This window comes from Erinaceus europaeus, chromosome 9, assembly GCF_950295315.1.
Source record: "Erinaceus europaeus chromosome 9, mEriEur2.1, whole genome shotgun sequence".
In the NCBI taxonomy this organism is placed as follows: Eukaryota; Metazoa; Chordata; class Mammalia; order Eulipotyphla; family Erinaceidae; genus Erinaceus; species Erinaceus europaeus.
This window is the reverse complement of record NC_080170.1, coordinates 31,781,379-31,803,795: the sequence shown is the minus strand read 5'-3', so window position 1 is coordinate 31,803,795 and position 22,417 is coordinate 31,781,379. Positions and strand designations below refer to the sequence as shown.

The 22,417-nt window shown below is 43.3% G+C and overlaps 1 protein-coding gene across 6 annotated transcripts in view; it reads left to right on the top strand.

Annotated features, from left to right (window-relative positions):
* Positions 1-13,626: 13,626 nt before the first annotated feature.
* MLF1 (myeloid leukemia factor 1) overlaps positions 13,627-22,417 on the top strand; it is a 30,354-nt gene continuing 21,563 nt past the window's right edge. For 4 of the 6 annotated variants that reach the window (XR_009551555.1, XM_007521059.3, XM_060197592.1 and 1 more), the window contains exons 1-2: positions 13,627-13,772; positions 21,447-21,594. Coding sequence is in view for 4 of the 6 variants with exons in the window: in XM_007521059.3 (XP_007521121.1) it covers positions 13,726-13,772; positions 21,447-21,594 (195 nt within the window). In the remaining 2 variants the exon portion in view is untranslated. Of the gene's footprint in view, positions 13,773-14,030; positions 14,147-21,446; positions 21,595-22,417 lie in introns of those variants that run through there. The other 2 variants (XM_060197593.1, XM_060197594.1) reach the window with 2 other exon arrangements.

Here is a 22,417-nt window from a genome sequence, read left to right as displayed (position 1 = left end):
GGAATTCTTTCCAAATCTTATCAAAGATTTAAAAATAGGGGGCCGGACAGTAGCACAGCAGGTTAAGCGCATGTGGAATGAAGCGCAAGGACCCGCAAAAGGATCCCGGTTTGAGCCCCCGGCTCCCCACCTGCAGGGGAGTCGCTTCACAGGCAGTGAAGCAGTTCTGCAGGTATCATCTTTCCCCCTCTCTGTCTTCCCCTCCCCTCTCAATTTTTTCTGTCCTATCCAACAACAACGACAACAATAATAGTAACAACACCACCAATAACAAGGGCAACAAAAGGAAAAAAGGCCTCCAGGAGCGGTGGATTCGTGGTGCAAGCACCGAGCCCCAGCGATACCCTGGAGGCATACACACAAAAAAAGATTTAAAAATAACTTTAAAAAATTATTTATTTGTTCCCTTTTGTTGCCCTTGTTATTTTTTATTGTTGTAGTTATTGATGTCGTCTTTGTTGGATAGGACAGAGAGAAATGGAGAAAGGAGGGGAAGACAGAGAGGAGGAGAGAAAGATAGACACCTGCAGACCTGCTTCACTGCCTGTGAAGCGACTCCCCTGTAGGTGGGGAGCCGAGGGCTCAAACCGGGATCGTGACGCAGGTCCTTGGGCTTCACGTGCGCTTAACCCACTGTGCTACCGCCTGACTCCTTAAAAATAACCTTTAAAGTAATATTTTTGACAGTTATATTAAACAGTTTGGACAGTCATACTAAACAGTTCCTGAAAGTAGACTATCCCAAGATTATTTCTATTTATTTTTACCAGAGCCATGCTCAGCTCTGGCTTTTGGCAGTACAGAGGGATTAAACCTGGGACTTTGAAGCCTCAGGCATGGAAGTCTCTTTGCATAACCATTATGTTCTCTTCCCCGCCCCCCCCCCCCAACAGTATTTCTTTCTTTCTTTCTTCTTTTTTTTTTTTGGCTCCAGGATTATCACTAGTACTCTTGGAGGCTATTTTTCCCCTTTTGTTGCCCTTGTTGTTTATCATTGTTGTCGTTGTTGGATAGGACAGAGAGAAATCGAGAGAGGACAGAAAGACAGAGAAAGGGAGAGAAAGATAGACACCTGTAGACCTGCTTCACCGCCTATGAAGCAATCCTTCTACAGGTGGGGAGCGGGGGGGGGGGGGGGGGGGGGCTGGAACTGAGATCCTTACAGCGGTACTTGCACTTCACACCATGTGCGCTTAACCCACTGCACCACCATCCAGCCCCACCCCCAAAAGTATCTCTTAAAGAATCTTTCTTTTTATTTTATTTTTTTATATTTATTTCCCCTTTTGTTGCCCTTGTTTTTCATTGTTGTTGGTTGTAGTTATTGTTGTTATTGATGTCATCGTTGTTAGATAGGACAGAGAAATGGAGAGAGGAGGGGGAGAGAACCATAGACACTTGTAGACCTGCTTCACCGCCTGTGAAGCCCAGGGCTTGAACCCGGATACTTACGCTGGTCCTTGGGCTTTGGCCACGTGCACTTAACCCGCTGTGCTACTGCCCGACTCCCTAAAGAATGCTTTGTAAGGGAGGTAGGCGGTGGTTCACCTAGTTGAATGCACGTTACAATTAGCAAGGTTTGAGCCGCTGGTCCCCACCTGTAGGAGAATAACTTTTCAAATGGTGAAGCAGTCCTGCAGGTGTCTCGCTTTCTCTTTCCCTCTCTATCTCCCCTTCCCAAACAATTTCTGGCTGTCTCAATCCAATAAATAATTAAAAAAAAAAAAAGAATGCTTTCTAACATTCAATTTATCTTCAGGATTATGATCCTCTGTTGGTATTCTTCACAGTGGCTTGGTCCCCTTCCCCCCCATCTCTAGTTGATTGTGGTTTAGTCCTGCTAGTTTCGAGGGCCCGCTTGTCCCCACCCCAAGGAATCCCGACAGAGTTCCAGGTTTCCAGATTTCGAGAGTTGTTGGCGCCGCTGAGGGGGAAGGAGGCAGGAGAGTTCTGTTTGGTGATTAGTTTGGGTTAGTTTATGAATCATTGTTCCTGAATAAAAAAGTATAGCTTCTCTTCCCAGCCGTGTGTCCTCGAGTCTCTGTCTCCCGCCGCGACGCTAGTCCGGCCTGCTGGAACCCCGAAAATTAACAACAAATGGCGCCCACGTGGACCTGATCTGCGCATCTCTCAGATAAGTGAAGACAATTTGGCTACCTATGTACTATGGCCTTCTCTTCTGCTTATGAAGAGACCTCCAAAGGCCTCTGCTCTTTCTTCACGAGACTGTTTTGCTGTTTCTGGAACATTTATCTCTGGACCACTCTGTGGTTTCCACTCGCTCGGGCGCACTCAGAACAGCCAGAGGAGTCGGGAGGAGCCAGCGGGCGGGGGGCGAGGTGCGGAGCTGCTGTTTCCACCTGGTGGAGCAGCCAGCCAACCGGCTGCGCCCGGACTACCCCTCGCACCGCAGCCCCGCAACACGCAGGAGGCCGACGCCAACACGAAGGAGCCCAATGCCAGCACTCAGGCCAGCCCACAGGAGCCGGCTCTCCACCGCTTGGCGCAGGGCACTGGACGCGTGATCCCTCCACGCTGCTCGGCCACTGCGAACAGGGCAGCAGATATGACAGGGCCATGGGGCAGGGCCGCGGCGGCCTATCCTGGCCACCACCCCTGGGCACCTCGGCCCGCACCTTCTACAAGGCTGGCCCGCCCACCCTTGTGCTATGAATTCTGGACAGATCCCGAACCTCCTGGACCCCTGGGCTCCCTGCCGAAACTGGGCCCCCTGGCCGAGATCCTCAGCTCTGGTCTGAAGGCAGACAAGCTGGAGTATGCAGAGATTCATGCAGAGATCGCAACCTGCAATTCCTTGAAGTGGAGCTGTGTGGGAGGCCACCTACAGATGGTGACCCCCCCCAACATCTAAGACAGTACAGATCTAAATTTGTGTTTGAAATGACATGTCTTTGTAACAAAGGTTTCTCTTCTTGTGTATTAATGACCATGTTTATGTGTGTGTTTAAAGTTTGGTAAACAGTAACTTTAAGGCTAAATTCTTACTAGGCAAAGTTAAATGAAAAAGGTTTTCAACATAATTCTCATAAAGATAAAATTAACTTACATTTAACGTCTGAGGTAAAAATTAGTTAATCAATATATTTTAACTAAGTTGGTCTAAACAAGACCTGTGCACACCTAGGGTGTGTCTCCATCTTGAATGAGTGTAACAAAAGGTTAAATAGACTTGTTGATATGTAAAACTCTTGATTACCTTCTCTATTAGAAATGGTAGATTACACAATGGCTATGCTAATTATTCTCATGCCTGAGGTTTTCTTTCCTGCACACACCTAGGGTGTGTCTCCATCTTGAATGAGTGTAACAAAAGGTTAAAAAGACGTTGTTGATATGTAAAAATCTCAAATTCCTTCTCTATTAGAACGTTAGATTGCGCTATGGTTATGTTAATAACAAGTTTTGTTTCATAGTAAGTAAATTGCAGCCAGCTGCCTTTGGGACTCTAGGCCATTCCCCGCCCCCATGCAAATGCCTGTCGAGACAAGTACGCCCCCCAGAGGCAAGAAATGTTTTTTTTTTAAGCTGATAAAGTTTTGCCCACAGAGGCAAAAAATGGCCCCCTCAGGCCTTCCCTTGGCAACACACTGGTTCTTGTTACTTGCTTACATGTTTCTCCATGTTTGTGCCAGTTTCTTTTTTGAAAATGCCTGTACAATATAGGTTTCTGTTCACCCCACACTCCTGATACTGTGGTCATTTAGTTAAAAAGAAAAGGGGGAATATGTTGGTATTCTTCATAGTGGCTTGGTCCCCTTCCCCCCCATCTCTAGTTGACTGTGGTTTAGTCCTGCTAGTTTCACGGGCCCGCTTGTCCCCGCCCCAAGGAACCCCGACAGAGTTCCAGGGTTCCAGAGTTCAAGAGTTGTTGGCGCCGCCACGGGGGAAGGAGGCAGGAGAGTTCTGTTTGGTGATTAGTTTGGGTTAGTTTATGAATCCTCAAACTTCTTTTTTTTAATTTTTAAAATTTATTTTCCCTTTTGTTGATCTTGTTATTTTTATTGTTGTAATAATTATTGTTGTTGTTATTGATGTCGTCATTGTTGGATAGGAGAGATAGAAATGGAGAGAGAAGGGGAAGAGAAAGACACCTGCAGACCTGCTTCACCGCCTGTGAAGCGACTGCCCTACAGGTGGGGAGCCCGGGGCTCGAACCGGGATCCTTACACCGATCCTTGCGCTTTGTGCCACGTGCGCTTAACCCACCGAGCTACCGCCGGGCTCCCAATCCTCAAACTTCTTAAAGAAGACATTAAAACTATGGGCATAAAGATGCCTAATGAAATGAGTTTCAATGGAAGAAAACATCAACAGAGTCAAAGACGAGAATATGAAAATATAAGAGATATCAAAAAAATATTAAGTACAGATATAGGAGCTAAATATACAATAGCAGGATCTAGCAGCAGAAAGACAGAAGCCAGCGATGAAAGTGGTGAGCTGGAAGTGAGGGCAGAGGATACCATCAAGAAAACCCTACAAAGTGTGGAACTATACCTCTGTAATCCTAAAATTTTATAAACTATTATGCAATCACTAATAAATTATTAAGAAGAAAACCCAGCAAAAGGAAAAAGAGCTAAAACAACGAAGATAAGAGTTGTGGAGCAGGAGGCTGGGTGGTAGCAGTGGGTTAAGCACACATGGTGTGAAAGCTCAAGGACTGGCATAAGGATTTGGTTACAGCCCCTGTCTCCCCACCTGCAGGGGAGTCGCTTTACAGGTGGTGAAACAGGTCTGCAGGTGTCTGTCTTCCTGTCCCCCTCTCTGTCTTCCCCTCCTTTCTCCATTTCTCTCTGTCCCATCCAACAACAATAGCAATGGCAACTATAACAACAAGGGCAACAAAAGGGGGAAAATGGCCTCCAGGAGCAGTGGATTCATAGTGCAGGCACTGAGCCCCAGCAATAACCCTGGAGGCAAAAAATAAAAATATATAAACAAATAAACAAACAAACAAGTTATGGGGCAATAGCCAGAGGAATCACATTCATATCATAGGATGCTAGAAGGCAAAGAGAGGGACAAAATTCTTCCTTGAAGAAATAAGAGCCAACATTTTCCCAAGCTGAAAGAGAGAGGCCCTGAGATCAAGGAAGCTCCAAGAGTTCCAAACAAAACCATTCCAAAGCTAACCTCACCAAGGCAAATAGTAATTAAAATGACAATGACAGAGAATATTAAAAAACAGCCAAACAAAAGCAAAGAGTCACCTACAAAAGAACCCCCATAAGACTAGCAGGAGATTTTTGAACAGAAACACTAAAGACAAGAGAGAATTGATAGGATATATAAAAAAATTTTAGTAGAAAAGACCTACACTGCTATCTAGATAAGTTACCACTCAGATTTAAAGGAGTGCTAAAGAGCTTTCCAGAAAAACAACAGTTAAAGATGTTCACTACCACCCAACTGGCGCAACAAGCAATACTCAACTGAGAACAAACATATTTTATTTTTTATTTTATTAGTGATTTAATAATGATTGACAAGATTGTGGAATAAGAGGGGTACAATTCCATACAATTCAGTTCCCACCACCAGAGTTCCATATCCCATCCCCTCCATCGGAAGATTCCCTAGTCTTTATCCCTCTGGGATTTTGAACCAAAGATCTGGGGTGCAGAAGGTGGGAGATCTGGCTTCTGTAATTGCTTCTCTGCTGGACATGAGCGTTGACAGGTCAATCCATACCCCCAGCTTGTTTCTGTCTTTCTCTAATGAGGTAGGGCTCTGGGGAGGTGGGGTTTCAGGACACATTGGTGAGGTCATCTGCCCAGGGAAGTCAGGTTGACAGAACACAAACTTTTAGACTTGGACTGCAGAGCCAAGGTTGTCCAAAGGGATTGTTGGGGAGGGGGAGGGGGAGAGAAGGTTAGTTACAAGGGTAGAGGTTATATTGACATACTAGAAGTGGTTATGATATAGTAACATATGTTGAAGAGGCATGAAATGGTACTTATTTTCTTTATTTACTTATTTATTTATACCAGAACACTGCTCAGTTATGGTTTATGGTGGTAGAGGGGGATTGACCTTGGGACTTCCAAATCTCAGGTATGAGAGTATTTGCATAGCCATTATGCTAATCTCCCCCACCTGAAATTGTACTTTTATAGACTTATAAACCAAGGTTGCCTCAAAAATGCTGGTCAGTGCAGCACAACAAAACCCACAATTTATAAATACATATCCACCAGGATTTCCTATTGCATGCTATATTTTTTTTGCCAGGTTTATTCATCATTGTAGTTTTAAAACTTAGCCTGTAAGGACAGGGCATCATGTGAAGGAATATAGCACAGTCTTGTATTTATATGATTTTTTACATTTTTGCTTCTTTCTAATTTTTTTTATTAGACAGCACAGAGAAAAATTGAGAGGATGGGGAGATAGAGGTAGAGAAAGATAGACACCTGCAGACATGCTTCATCACTTAAGAAGCAGACACCCCGGTTCAAGTCCCCGGCTCCCCACCTGCAGGGGAGTCGCTTCACAGGCGGTGAAGCAGGTCTGCAGGTGTCTGTCTTTCCCCTTCTCTCTCCATTTCTCTCTGTCCTATCTAACAACGACAACATCAACAGCAACTACTACAACAACAATGAAAAACAACAAGGGCAACAAAAAGGGAAAATAAATAAATATATAAAAAGAAGAAGCAGACACCCTGCAGGTAGAGAGCAAGGGCTTGAACCCTGGTCTTTACTCTTGTTAATACATGTGCTTAACTGAGTACACCACTGCCCAGCCCCTGAAATATGTGAATTATCTCAAGCTAGTGATTTGCACAATGTTGAACCTATGTCAGATCTCTCTGTTTCCCTCAAAAAAGATTTTCAATTTTATTTTTTATTTTTGTCACCAAAGTTATTGCTGGGGTTCCATACCTGCATAACATCACTATTCCCAGTAGATTATTATTATTATTATTATTATTATTATTATCATTATTATTATCATTATTATTATTTAAATAGAGGGTGAGAGGTAGCAAGAGACAGAGAGAGAAAGAGATGATACTGCAGCACTGCTCAACTGCCCATGAAGCTCCCAGTATTGGTGCTCCCAAATGGTGGTCTGAGGTTCTAACCCAGGTCCTCCTACATGGTTAAGTGTGCACTCTACCTGGTGAGGTATCCCCTTGCTCCTCCCTCAAAAATGTTAAACATCCAGCAGTGCCCTAGCTGCCCCCCCCCCCACGACTTTGCTGTGTCATCTTTTCTAGAGTGCGTCTGTGCTCTATTCAAGACAAAGGGATTAGGACAGTGAAACTCTAGACACTTGAAATTAACAGCAGCAAAGGTGTTTATAGGCCTAACACCCACGGCAATGGATAAATCTGAAAGTTCAGCAATCAAGAGCCTGTTTATTCCTTCTTGGGCACTTGAGATAATGTCTCCAAGGGCATTGTGAATTTTTTGAAGTGTTGTGACAAGGGGTAATTGCAGAATTAGCAGGTGAAAGATCTGTTCACAAAAAATGACCTGGGGGGAGTCGGGCTGTAGCGCAGCGGGTTAAGCGCAGGTGGCGCAAAGCACAGGGACTGGAATAAGGATCCTGGTTCGAACCCCGGCTCCCCACCTTCAGGGAAGTCGCTTCACAGGCGGTGTCTGTCTTCTGCAGGTGTCTGCCTTTCTCTCCTCCTCTCTGTCTTCCCCTCCTCTCTCCATTTCTCTCTGTCCTATCCAACAACGACAACAACAATAATAACTACAACAATAACTACAACAATAAAACAACAAGGGCAACAAAAAGGAATAAATAAATAAAATAAATATTTTAAAAAAAATGACCAGGGGTCGGGCAGTAGCGCAGCGTGTTAAGCAGACATGGGCAAAGCGCAAGGACCCATGTAAGGATCCCGGTTAGAGCCCCTGGCTCCCCAACTGCAGGGGAGTTGCTTCACAGGCGGTGAAGCAGGTCTGCAGGTGTCTATCTTTCTCTCCCCCTCTCTGTCTTCCCTCCTCTCTCCATTTCTCTCTGTCTGTCCTATCCAACAACGAATGACATCAACAATAACAATAATGACCACAACAAGGCTACAACAACAAGGGCAACAAAAGGGGGAAAATGGCCTCCAGGAGCAGTGGATTCATGCTGCAGGCACTGAGCCGCAGCAATAACCCTGGATGCAAAAAAAAAAAAAAATGATCAGGAAGCTGGGGAGTTTTGTTGAGGAGTGCAAGGTTCTTGCCTGGGATGGAACTAGGCCTTGAGTGTGAGCTCAAATCTACAAGGATGCAGAGGTTACATAGGAGGTCACATAGGCTCCTAAACTGAATATGGGTCCCAGATTATATCAGGTTGATGGGGTTTACAGTCAACAATATTTATGCACCTTTCCCAAATTGGGAGCTACTCCCTTCCCTGATCCAGCTTTCTGGTCCTTTTGCCATCCATGACATCACCTCCCCAGATTATAATTAGGATCCACCTGCATATCAGATTTCAGGCTCAGGCAAAACAAAAAAAATAAAAAAAAACTCGGATAGCCACAGGCCCTTTGGAATATAACTAAAAAATGCCTACTAGCTATCTACAAAATGGAGGGTCCCCCAACTCTTCATCTGCACTTTTATAGCCTTTAGGTCCATGATTGGTCAACAGTTTGTCTGGCTTTGTATGTTAACTCTATTTTCAACCACCAGGTTCCAGATGCTAGCATGATGCTGACCTGACTTCCCTGGACAGACAACCCCACCAATGTGTCCTGGAGCTCCGCTTCCCCAGAACCCTTCCCCACTAGGGAAAGAGAGAGACAGGTTGGGAGTATGGATCGACCTGTCAATGCCCATGTTCAGCAGGGAAGCAATTACAGAAGCCAGACCTTCCACCTTCTGCATCCCACAATGACCTTGGGTCCACACTCCCAGAGGGTTAAAGAATAGGAAGGCTGTCAGGGGAGGAGATGGGATACAGATGGTGGGAATTGTGTGAAGTTGTACCCCTCTTATTCTATGGTTTTGTCAATGTTTCCTTTTTATAAATAAAAAATTAAATAAAAAAACTAGGCCTTGATAAATATTTGATAAAGTTAATGGGTGAGAGAAGAGTACTCACTGGCATTTTAAACTTTTGTGTTTTAATAGAGTTGTAAGATTGGCCTGGGTCTCATACTTTTCTCTGTAGTCTTTCTACTCTCCCCAAGTGGTCTTTCAAATGAAACTTAAGTTACAGTGTGATTAGATATTATACATGTAGAAAGGCCTAGGACATATCAGTGCCACACAAATGGTCAATTTTTTAAATTTATTTTTTATTTAATAAAGGATAAATTAACAAAACCATAGGATAGGAGGGGTACAACTCCACACAATTCCCACCACCCAATCTCCATATCCCATCCCACCCCCTCCCCTGATAGCTTTCCCATTCTCTATCCCTCTGGGAGCATGGACCCAGGGTCGTTGTGGGTTGCAGAAGGTGGAAGGTCTGGCTTCTGTAATGGCTTCCCCGGTCAATTTTTATAAGGAAAGAAAGTAAAGTGGTGAATAGAATATAAACTTTGTGTGGTCCAGGAAGTGGCACAGTGGATAAAGCATTGGATTCTTAAGTGTGAGGTCCTGATTTCAGGCCCCAGCAGCACAGGTACCAGAGTGATGTCTGGTTCTTTCCCTCTCTCCTCCTATCTTTCTTATGAATAAATAAAATCTTAAAAAAAAAAAAAAAGAAAGAAAGAAATCAGCGGGTTAAGTGCAGGTGGTGCAAAGCGCAAGGACCGGCGTTAAGGATCCCGGTTCGAGCCCCTGGCTCCCCACCTGCAGGGAAGTCACTTCGCAAATGGTGAAGCAAGTCTGCAGGTGTCTATCTTTCTCTGCCCCACCCCCGTCTTCCCCGCCTCTCTCCATTTCTCTCTGTCCTATCCAACAACAAAGACATCAGTCATGACTATAACAATAAAACAGCAAGGGCAACAAAAGGGAATAAATAAATATTAAAAAAAGAGAAAAACTTTTTTGAATTTATTTATTTATGAGAGACATAGGAGAGAAAGAACCAGACATGACTCTGTACATGTGCTGCTAGGGATTGAATTTGGGACCTCATAGTTGAGAATCCAGTGTTTCATCCACTGCACCACTTCCCAGACCTCAAGAAAAGAAACTTTGAAGAAGGATTTATCTGGATTTGAACTGACTGGACAATCACCAGGTTTCTCCAGGTCTTAGTATGCATCATGGAGATAATTATCATAGTACATAGTGTTGTTGTGAAGACTAACTGAGAAAACTTATATAGGGCACTGAATTCGGTGCCTAGAACATAGAACATATAAATGGGCTCTTATCCTACTAAAATCCTAGTAGAATTTTCACTATTCTTGATTTACTCCTCTGGCGATGAGTTTTAGAACTTGTGTGTAGGGTATATAAACCATGCAGATCAGCCTCAGAGCCTTTGCACTGGCTTGCAGTGTTCTCCTGGTAGACACCCACTTTCTTCCAGTAAATCTGCTCCAATTCCCTTTCTCAGGTAAGAATTACATAGAACTCTTGTTTATTCCTGCACATCCATTCTCTGACCTTGCTGTTTCCTCCTATTATCTGCCACTTTAATTAAACATACTACATTTATTTTCATTCATCCCTCACAAAAATACAAACTCCAAAAGGAGTTTGGTCTTTTTTCTTGACCAATATCTCCGTGTCGAGATCTGTGCATGATCCGGGGTAGGCACTCAGTAATATCCATAAAACTGAATTTATTGGAATATAAGACCACTGGGTTTCACAGTTTTTAATTTGGGTGCATTATTTGGTTTGTCAGGATGATTCTGAGACATGATTACAGCTTCCATTCTGCATCTTTAAATAGGGCCCAAAACCACACAGTTCATGCACTCAGTCCCTGCACCAAGCTCATTTCAGTTACTAACTGGGTGAAACTTAGAAATGTACTTAACCTGTGTCTTGGTTGCACCATCAATTCATGAGAATAAAACCATCCCCCATCCCTGAAAATCTTGAGAAGTTAGCAGGTCAGTGTGTGTAAAGTGCCTGCAGCAGTGCCCAGCACATGTTCAATAGTTACTAGCCTATGATCCCTCTCCTTTCCTTTTCTAACTCACATCATCTCCAAGGCTTCGCCATTCTAGAATGACTTTTTCAATTTTATGGAAAGACTCAGAAAAAAGGAGAAAGGGAAAAATACCACAGCACCAAAGCTTCCTCCAGTGTGGTGGGGGCAGGGCTCAAACCTGAGCCATATGAAAGACAAAACAAGTGAACTATCTAGACAAGCTATCCCTTTTCCTATTACTTTTACTCCCTAGTTTTGTTTTCCCTTCTGGGATATTCTCTTTCCTGACCTGCTCCTTCTGTTGTCTCCCACCTCTTACCCACCCAATCTAAAATCAATGAAGTCTTTTCAGCTTCAGTTCTACTTTGCCTCCACTAATTTCCTTTCCTTCTCCCTTCCTTCTTTCTTTCTCTCTTTCAACTTATTTATTTCACAAGAGATCAAAGCAGTACTCTGGAATACGCAGTGCCTGGAATCAAACTCAGCATGTCATGCTTGTAAGTCCAGAGCCCTACCCACTATGCCACCTCCCAGGTTGCTCATTTTTTTTTTTTTAAGATTTGTCATTAAGTGGCAATGTTTGTAAACTAAGAACTTCTAAACTTTTAGAAGCTTCAGGAAGCCCCTAACTAACTTATGCCTGGCCTGAAAATTTCATGTTTAACAATATGTTTCTAGGGGGAAAAAATTGAAAATGGAAATGAGAGGAATTTTTCTCATAGGTGGCTTTATTTGACCTTATGGAGAAGTACTTTAACATTGTCATTTATCAGCAACAGCCTACCCCATCTCAATAATTTTTAAAAGTAAGACTTCCTTAACATTTTTAATACTTTAAAAAATATTTATTTATTCCCTTTTGTTACCCTTGTTTTATTGTTGTAGTTATTGTTGTTATTGTTACTGATGTCGTTGTTGTTGGATTGGAGAGAAAAATGGAGAGAGGAGGGGAAGACAGAGAGGGGGAGAGAAAGACAGACACCTGCAGACCTGCTTCACCACTTGTGAAGTGACTCCTCTGCAGGTGGGGAGCCAGGGGCTGGAACTGGGATCCTTAAGCGGTCCTTGGGTGTGGCGCCAAACCCGCTGCGCTACCGCCCCACCCCCGTGCTTATACTTTTTAAAAAACTATTTTTAAAAAATGCCTGGTCTTCTGAAACAACTCGTTTGCTTTGAAACAAATTTGCCATTTCCTTCATATATACATGATCTTGGAGCTCGATTCTGAAGCTGGACAACATATCATCTTCCCTGGAAGACCTCTGCTGTCTTAATTTGGGCTGTGAGGTCTGTCCTGCTTCACGCCATCAGTCTCAAAGGACTTAAAGGTAGGGAGAGAGGGAAGAGTTGTTTCAGAGGATTAAATTTCCAGCTCCCAAAATAACTGAGTACTCCTGCCATCTCTAAATCAGGCCTGGCCTGCTTCTGCACACTGGCAGAATGCCTCCTCTCTGGCCTGGTCCCCAGAGGCCCTGTGGGGCCATGGGTGATGATGTCCCCCTAAAGAGACAGTCCTCTAGAGAAGCGCTAGAGCCCACTGAATGAAGGGTGGTCTGGTCTCACTGTTCTTCTGTTGTTGTTGTTTCGCTAATCTCCTCTCTTATAATTCCATTTCTACGTGTCTCTAGACCCCTGAAAGGCCTCCCAACTAGCATTTTCCAGAATTAAATCAGTACCAGTACTCACACCTGTCCAAATCCCACCTGCACTATTATTTTTTCACTTAAAAGTTTAATGACTGATGGTTAAGAATAGCATGACTTTAAATTTAAAGCCATTTTCACCCACTACCAAACAGCAGGCTGGCATATAAATACAGATAAAGGGAGAGATAGATCAGCGGTTGATATGACACACTTTTATGCCTGAGATACTAGAAGTCCTAGGTTCAGTTCCTGGCACCACAGCCAGAACTGAGCAACACTCTGGTTAAAAAAATTAATACATATAATTAAAGTGAAGGAACCGTAGTTGGATAGGGCTCTCTGCTGCGGACTGAGCTTAGTTCTGCTGTTGAGGAGGCTGGAGAAGTGAGATACAGCAGCAAAGGAGATGGCTGTGTGATGGGTATGGGAGAAGCAAGTGTAAGCATTTCATTTTGGGGCGGGGTGGGAATACTTTTTTGAGCCTCACAAAAAATGTTTGTTGAAGTCACGTATTCCACTCAAGCACTGGGCTTGCTATTAATTTTTCCGACATTTCCCCCCATTTTTTGTGTGCTATTGTTCCCCATTTACCCCCATTTTTTGTGCATGTTTTGTGCACATACGTCTATTAGGACATAAGAATTTCATAGGACACACACAGACAGGTGAATGGCCTCCAGGTGCACTGGGGTTTGAGCTGAGTCCCACGCGGACTCTGGGTGCCATCGGGGTTCAGACCGAGTTTGACTGACTGCTGCTCTTGCCCGGGTGTCAGGCCCAACTCCCCTCGCGACCCTCTAACAGCTCTGGGGCTCTGCCCGCTAGCGCGGGCCAATGTTTGTCTCGGTCGCCATGGCAGCCGCGAGTTGTGCCCGCCCCCCATAATGACGTTAGAGGAAGCGTCCAATGGGAGTGCGCGCCTGGCCGCGCCCCGCCTCCCGCAGGAGTGCGAGCACTAAACGCGCGGGCGCCGCCGCCTCCCTCTGCAGTCCGCGTCCCCTCGGCCGTTGTCCCCGCTGCAGCTACCACCGCCGCCGCGATGTTCGGGATGCTGAGCAGCAGCTTCGAGGACGACCCCTTCTTCTCGTCAGTGTTGCGCGGGGGTGGGGTGGGGGCGGGGGCGGCTTGAGGGAAAGACGCGGAGGTCGCGGGGGCCGGTTCACTGGAGGCGGAGTGAGGGGAGGGGCTTGGGGGCGCAGGTGGGTGGGTGGAGAGGAGGATGTCGGGGTGAGGGGCGCGGGGCGTGGGGCTGAGAGGGCTTGGGCTGTTCGCAGGGAGAGGATTTAAGGCGGGAGGGGAGGGTTTGGGGACCTGGGGCGGAGCGGGAGGCCTCAGGGAGGAGAGAAGATTTGGGTCCCTGCAGAGGGGAGCATCGGGGAGCGCGCGGCGCGGAGGGCTTGGCGGCTGCGGGGAGAAAGGGCGCCCGAGGATCCCGCGGTTCCCCCGGGCTGCGGGCTGCGGTGCGCTCGCGGGATTTGGGGCGCGACCCCCGGGCGGGCGGGGGACTGCGGTAACCGCGGCGCTGGACTCGCGGCCGGGCGGTCTCCGGGCGGCGGAGTTGCCGGGTGCGCTGTCGGCTCCCGGGCTGTGCGCGGGGCGCGGCTCATCGGGTGTCGGCGGCCGCGGCACCTGACGCCTCCCGCCGACTCGCGAGCCTGTCCGAGTCAAGTGCTCGATGCCCGAGGAAGGAGGCGTCCAGACACCAGCCGGTCTCCCTACGATCTGGCTTTGATTGCAGTGTCTCCTGGGCGACTCTATAGAAACAATAATAGCGGTCTGCTTGGAGGGGAGGGCTCTAAAACAACGAAGATTTGTGCGGTTTTTTTTTTTTTTTTTTGGTTCTTAGTGCCCCCTTCCCTGAATGAATTTTAGTACCCTCATCTATTCTGATAGCTAAATTCTCTGCAGCTTGAAGGATCTTTTTTAAATTTTTATTCATAAAATTGAAATATTGACAAGACCATAGGATAAGAGGGGTACAACTCCACACAATCCCCACCACCAGAACTCCATATCCCTTCCCCTCCCTTAAGAGCTTTCTTATTTATTATTATTATTATTGCCTCCAGGGTTATTGCTGGGGCTCGGTGCCTGCACTAGAATCCACTGCTCCTGAAGGCTGTTTTTTCCCATTTTGTTGCCCTTGTTGTAGCTGTTATTGTTGTCATAGCTGCTGTTGTTGGATGGGACAGAGAGAAGTGGAGAGAGGAGGGGAAGACAGAGGGGGAGAGAAAGACAGACACCTGCAGACCTGCTTCACCTACTTGCTAAGTGACCCCCCTGTAGGTGGGGAGCAAGGGGTGGGGGCGGGGCTGGATCCGGGATCCTTACTGGTCCTTGCGCTTTCCTATTCTTTATCCCTCTGGGAGCATGGACCCAGGGAGGGTCATTGTGGGGTGCAGAAGGTGGGAGGCCTGGCTTCTGTAATTGCTGTCCGGCTGAAGAGGGATCATTTTTAAAGGCTAGGATATTAACAGTTTATTGCAAAGTTTTTGATTTTAAAGAAAAATGTATTGACTTAAACTCACTTAAGATGAAATAACATAAAATGACTGAAAAGGTAGTAAACAGTAGAAAAATGGACTGATTCATATATTGTAGAAAAGTAAGAATATACTCGATAAAGGTGTTCATTATTATTAAAGCATATATAGGCTTGGGAAATTTTGTTAATGTGTTGGGACATTAATGGTTGTTATTTTAATACATTTCAGATTTTGCACTATGATTTAATCCTTTCGGGGGGGGGGAATTGAGAGTAGGGACTGAGCGTATTCATAGTTGATCTGTTAGAATGGTTCTTACGTAATTGTGACATCGCTATGAAGAGTAAGTTTAAAATTAATTGTATTGTCTTGCTTATACCAAAAAGAACTATAACTTTAATGAAAACACCTAAGTATTATAGTATCTTCTTTCAAATGTCTAACAAGTGTAATTTAAACTCTTGGGTGACTCTGAGCAAAGGTAATGAACCCAAGAGCCCATGTCAGAAATAGTAACAGGCCACAAATAGTAGACAGACATCAAAGAACACCCTTCTCCTGTGCTTAGGATGAAAAGGGCCATCACTTCTGGGTCAATCTTTGCTGTCAAAGTGTAGTCACTCTTTTTAGCTTTCAATTGTAGGCAGGCATATTAGAAAAATATTGGATAAAACTATTGCAACTAACTATAAAATGGATTCATGGCTACTGTTTCTTTATAATTATATAAAAGTAAATATGTATATGTACATATATATGGGACATAAAAGTCAAGGAAAATGTGAATTTGTTTCTCAAATCATTTGTGATTTGACCCACTCATTTTACCCTAACCCCAAGTAAAATGAATATTCATTAATTAACTTTAGCCAGATACATGGAATTTATAAAGGTGGCAAACTCTATAAAATCATGCACTTGTGGTCTGTGAGGTGGCGCAGTGGATAAAGTATTAGATTCTCAGGCATGAGGTCCCAAGTTCAATCCCCGGCAGCACATGAGCCAGAGTGATGTCTGGTTCTTTCTCTCCTATATTTCTCATAAATAAATAAATTATTTTTTAAAAAAAATTATACACTGACTTAGAAGAGTTTCATACCACCACTTCTTAAAATTTTAAGTAAATATTATCTCTGTTACAAACTTCAAACATTTTTTTAAGAATAACCTTTGGCTGAAGATAAAGGTTATGCAAAAAAATGATTATGCAAAACAGACTTTCATGCTGGAGGTATTGATAGCAAAGGTCCCAAACTCAATCCACCAATACAACCATAAACCAGAGCTGAGCAAAAATCTGGTATAAAAGGAAGGAAACAACAACAAAGGAATTGTTTTAATGAAAGACATACACAAGAGGGGAAGATGAGACCAAAGCAAAGAGCTCTGGCTCATAGTAGTGACTGGGATTAAATTTGGAACTTCTGGCATACTCTGCTCTAACAAAGTGAGCAAACACTAGCATTTTATATCTGATCTTTGCTCTAGTGGCTAGTTTAATGGCTGACAGACACATAGAAACTATTCACTAAGTATTATGTAATGATATAACCTACTGCCCTTCACTCTGTTTTCTAGTTACTCTGGTATTTAGTTGGTTGATGGAAGTAACTATTTGCATTCAACAAGTGGTGGTGATGTTGACACTTTCTAGTATGAACTAAATGTTTTAGTTCAAATAAAGGACATCAGTATTAACAAACTCCAATAATTCAGAAGTAGGCAGATAAAATATTTCTTGGATAACAAATGTATTATAAGTTATTTGAGACTGGTAAAATATCAAGTTCAAATTGTTAGTCCCTCATAACAGCTGTGAAAAAATTTTAAATCGGTAGTTTGGAAGGCAGTTAGATTTTAATGTTAAATGTTACATCAGAAAATTAAAGAGAAGCTTCAGAAGTAGTATTTTAAAGCTTGGTATTTTATTATATATTTGGAACTAGAAAAAACTGAGGGGGTGGACATGGTGGTTTTTCGCCCTGTTGAGTACACACTTTACTATACTCAAAGAGTGGGGTTCAAACCCCATTCCCAGTTACTGGGGGATGCTTCACAAGTTATGAAGCAGGTCTACAGATGTTTATCTTCCTCTCTCTCCCTCTGTCACCTCTTCCCCTCTCAATGTCTCTCTGTCCTATCTAATAAAAACAGTGAAAAAGAAAAAAAAATGGCTACTGGAAGTGCCCAGCAACAACCCTGGTGGCAGTAAAAAAAACCACACACACAGATACACACAGATACACACACACACACACACACACACACACACCCCACACACCCCATTACCACACCATCTTATGGCACTGAATTTGCATGCCTGAGATCCCAAAGGTCCCAGGCTTAATCCCTGACACTAACATAAGCCAGAACTGAGTAATACTCTGGTCTCTTTTATAAAAATAAGTATTTTTTTAGTGGCCCAGAAAGTAGCACAGGAGTAGTGTTGGACTCTCAAGCATGAAATCCTGGGTTCAGTCTCCAGCATTGTGTATGCCAACGTGATGCTATGGTTCTCTTTTCCCTCCCCACCCAATTAATAAATATTTTAATATGTTTTAATACTTATGCTTCAGAGTTAGTTTAGTGAGACTTGTTTCATTGTGTATCTTCATATATACCTAAGTAAATGATTCTTCCAACTTGGTCAAAGACTAAAAACTGAAGTTTTTGATATGATTTTTCTCTTAAAAATATTACTTTTGGGAGTCGGGCGGTAGCACAGAGGGATAAGCGCACGTGGCGCAAAGCGCAAGGACCTGCATCAGGATCCTGGTTCGAGCTCCCGGCTCCCCACCTGAAGGGGAGTCGCTTCACAAGCGGTGCAGCAGGTCTGCAGGTGTCTTTCTCTCCCCCTCTCTGTCTTCCCTCCGCTCTCCATTTCTCTCTGTCCTATCCAACAATGACAACATCAATTACAACAATAATAACTACAATAAACAAGGGCGGGCCCAGTTGGTGGTGCACCTGGTTGAGTGCACATGTTACAATGTTACAGGTTAGAGTCCCCGGTCCCCACCTGCAGGGGCAGAGCTTCATGAGTGGTTAAGCAGTGCTGCAGGTGTCTCTCTGTCTCTCTTCCTTTCTATCACCCCCTTCTCTCTTGATTTCTGGCTCTCTCTATCCAATAAATAAGAAAATTGAAAAATAAAAAAAAAACAAGGGCAACAGAAAGGAATAAATAAATATAAAAAATACTGATTTTTCTCCCATTTATTGCTTATAAAGACTATATATATCTTGAGGTTAAAATGATTTGAACATCTATCCTATAGTCTAAAACATTTCATATAAAAGTTTGTATATGTCTAGAACAATCTAAACATTTCTTTTTGAACAAAAATCTGAACTTTAAATCTTCTGAGCTACAGAAGTGAAATTCCATGCAAGTCTCCAAATAGCCCCAGTGATAACTCTGGTGGCATCATCAGCATCATAACAACAACAACAACAGTTATTATTTTCTGAAATGGGTGCTGGGTGAGCACCATGTGCTGAAATACTGAAACAGCCTGTCTCGAACATTGCTAGGAAAGAGGGTGCTCGGAAAGCAGAAATGCACTTATTCAAAGTAAATTGTTCATTTTGTTGAAATTTTTTGCTCTAAACCCATTGGGAATATGAAGTGATAGACTTTGAAAAGTAAATACTTAGGGAAGAAAAGATGTGGGATGAAATGTTAATAGAAGGGAAATATAGCAAACGCACTGGAATCTTACCAGTGCTTATTATAGATGCATGCAAATGATGTTTCACTTCAGTTGGAGTTTATTCTGTGAAAAAGGTTACAGTGACAAGGGAACCCAAAACATCAAATGGGAAAAGGAGAGCTGGTTCAATAAATGGTTAAAAAAAAAAACAAAATAAAGAAATGAAAAAGGTCCCAGTGATACTGAGGTGAATGTGGGTTTGGGGTCCATAGTTTGTTTCAAGTCTTGTATTTCCTACTGCCAAGAAAAATGACCAGTTGGAAAGATAAATTCTTATGTGTACTTAGGAAAAAAAGATTTATTGACTTATGGTGAGAGAGACAGATTTTGACTGACCAGAGTACCACTCTGCCATGTGCATTGTTGAGTCTCTGAACCCATGGAAGGAAAACTTATTACCCATTCAGCCACCTCTCCAGTCATTGTTTTTGTTATGACTTTTAAAAATTGATTTGTTTTGGTTACTTATAGTCTATATATGAGAGTCTACTATCCAGAAATTGTCTTCTACTTTTAGAGACTCTTGATTATTTAGCATGATTACCTGAAGTGCCACGTAGGTTATCAAAAAGGGCAGCATTTGATCTTTTGTAATAGCTGAGTAGTAGTCTATTGAGTATAAATGTACAACTTCTTGACCTGTTCACCTGTGAATGGCTATTTAGGTTTTTTCATGTGTTAGCTATGTGAATGATGCTACTATGAATCTAGAGGTACAGACTTTTTTTTTTTTTTGCCTCCAGGATTATTGCTGGGGATCGGTGCCTGCACCATGAATCCAGTGCTCCTGGAGGCTATTTTTCCCATTTTTGTTGCCCTTGTTGTGCTTATTATAGTTGTTATTGTTATCATAGCTGTTGTTGTTGGATAGGACAGAGAGAAATGGAGAGAGGAAGGGACGACAGAGAGGGGGAGAGAAAGACACCTGCAGACCTCCTTTACCGCCTGTGAAGCGACCCCATGAGGTAGGGAGCTGGGGGCTTGAACCGGGGTCCTTACTCTGGCCCCTACACTTTGCACCACGTGCGCATAACCCGCTGCGCTACCGCCCAGCTCCCGAGGTACAGACTTTTTATTGGTGTCTTCCTTCATAGTCTCTATATAAATACCTAGGAGTAAAAGATAAAAAAGGAAAATTAAGAGGATAAATCTAATCATATGTAAACTATACCTGAACAAAGCTGAACTGAAACAAAAAGGTTCTTTACACATAAATGGACTTCCAATCCAGTAGTTTTCTAATAAACTGCACTAAGGCTTTCCTTTTTTAACTTCCCCAATGTGATACATGAGTAAACATGAACTCCTCTGGGATAGAGTTTAGGTATGCAAATGCTGCATAATTCAGAAGAAAATCTCAATTAAGTTGTGGAATACTCAGTTATTAAGAATGATGAATTCACGTTACTCACCTCATCTTGAATAGAGGTTGAAGAAGTCATGTTAAGTGAGATAAGTCAGAAGGAGAAGAATGAATATGGGATGATTTCAGAAGTTGAGAAGTAGGAACAGAAAGTGGAAAAACAAAGTAGAACTTTGTTGGGCAGAACTTAGACTGGGTTTGGTGTATTGCACGCAAGTAAAGGGCTCTGAGGCAGGGAGGACTTCTCCCGTCCTGATGCATGATCATGGAGGAGGATCTAGGCTGGGGGTGAGAGTGTGTTGCAGTAAACAGAAATTTTACACATGTATCAACAACTGTATGTATGTATTGTAAACCACTAATCCCCCTAATTAAAAAAAAATAGTGAAAAGGAGAAAAAGAGAAGCTCTTTCTGCCTAGGACTACTGAATTAATTGCTGAACTTCCTTAAAATGGCATCAGAAGATTAGAATATAAAAGTTAGAATTATTCAGTAGAAGGGAGGTAAGTGGTCTATGTACTTCATAGTACATAGTGATTACTAGCATTCCAGCATTCTTAGTCCTCACTAGACTTCTTGTTACTGACCGCCCACTGTGGCCTCTATCTGGTAGCAGTGCTTTTCAGGTCCCCTCCTTTTTTCCCTGATTCTCTAAGTGTTGTCTTAAGCTACCTAAGATATGTTACTTTGTGTTTATATAGTAAGAATAAGTAAAAGTGTATATTATCAATACAGTTTTCATATAGGATAACTCTATCTACCGGATAATCTCACTTACAGATGAGATTTGAGAAAAAAAATGGGGAGGGGAGATAGAGTGAAACTTTAGTTAGCTATAATTTGTTGCAGCAAATTTAAGGACACTAGAGGAGGAGGCAAATTAAAGGGGGGTTGAGGACTCAGTAACCTACGGTGAAGGACAGTGGTGTGTGGTGGGTGTGATGTGCTGACACATATCATGGGAGATAAGAAATTGTACATAGGTGACAACAGTATTATCAGTCTTTATTCTCCTCAAAGTGATTTAATTTTTTAAAAAATTAGAAGGGCAAAAAAAAAAAAGATGATTCTGTTCTCTTCTCAACTCTCTTCTCTTTAATAGCATTGTTAGCCCAAAATAAATCTTTATAGTGTTTAGCTACCTACTTACTGTTTAAATCCTAACACCTAATTTTCCACAACTGAATGTATTTGCTACAGTGATTCTTTTCTTGCACACCGAGAAAGTATGAGGCAGATGATGAGAAACTTTTCTGACCCTTTTGGAAGAGACTTACTCAGCATCTCTGATGGTAGAGGAAGAGCTCATAATCGTACAAGATACGATGATGAAGAAAATTCCTTGACTGTAAGTCTGTTTTTTTTAAAGTTTTTTTAAAATTTATTTATTCCCTTTTGTTGTCCTTGTTTTATTGTTGTAGTTATTATTGATGTAGTCATTGTTGGATAGGACAGAGAGAAATGGAGAGAGGAGGGGAAGACAGAGGGGGGAGAAAGACAGACACCTACAGACCTGCTTCACTTCCTGTGAAGCGACTCCCCTGCAGGTAGGGAACCGGGGCTCGAACCCGGGATCCTTATGCCGGTCCTTGCGCTTTGCGCCACGTGCACTTAACCTGCTGTGCCACCGCCCGACTCCCGCTGTAAGTCTGTTTTTAATAAAGTTGGTGGGGAGGTCTTATAGAAATTTGAAATTTGATTAAAAATATTACAGAAGAATGTATTTACAATATCACTGATATTAGTTGTAGAAATAACTTACATAAGAGACCCTGTGAAAAACAGAATCTTTTGAGTATTGAGTTGTCAGCTATATAGAATTCAGTTGGACTGGGGTCGGGTGGTAGTACACCAGGTTAAGCACACATAGTGTGAAGTGCAAGGACTGGAGCAAGGATGCTGGATCAAGCCCCTGCCCCCCCCACCTGTGGGGGGGGTCGCTGCACAAGTGGTGGAGCAGGTCTGCAGGTGTCTTTCTCTCCCCCTCTCTGTCTTCCCCTCCTCTCTCAATTTCTCTCTGTCTTATCCAACGACAACAGCAGCAACAATAACAGCAATAACAACAATGGAAAAAATGGCCACCAGGAGCAGTGGATTTGTAGTTTAAGCACTGAGCTCCAGTGATAACCTTGGAGGCAAAAAAAAAAAAAGTTCAGTTGTGCTTATAGAAC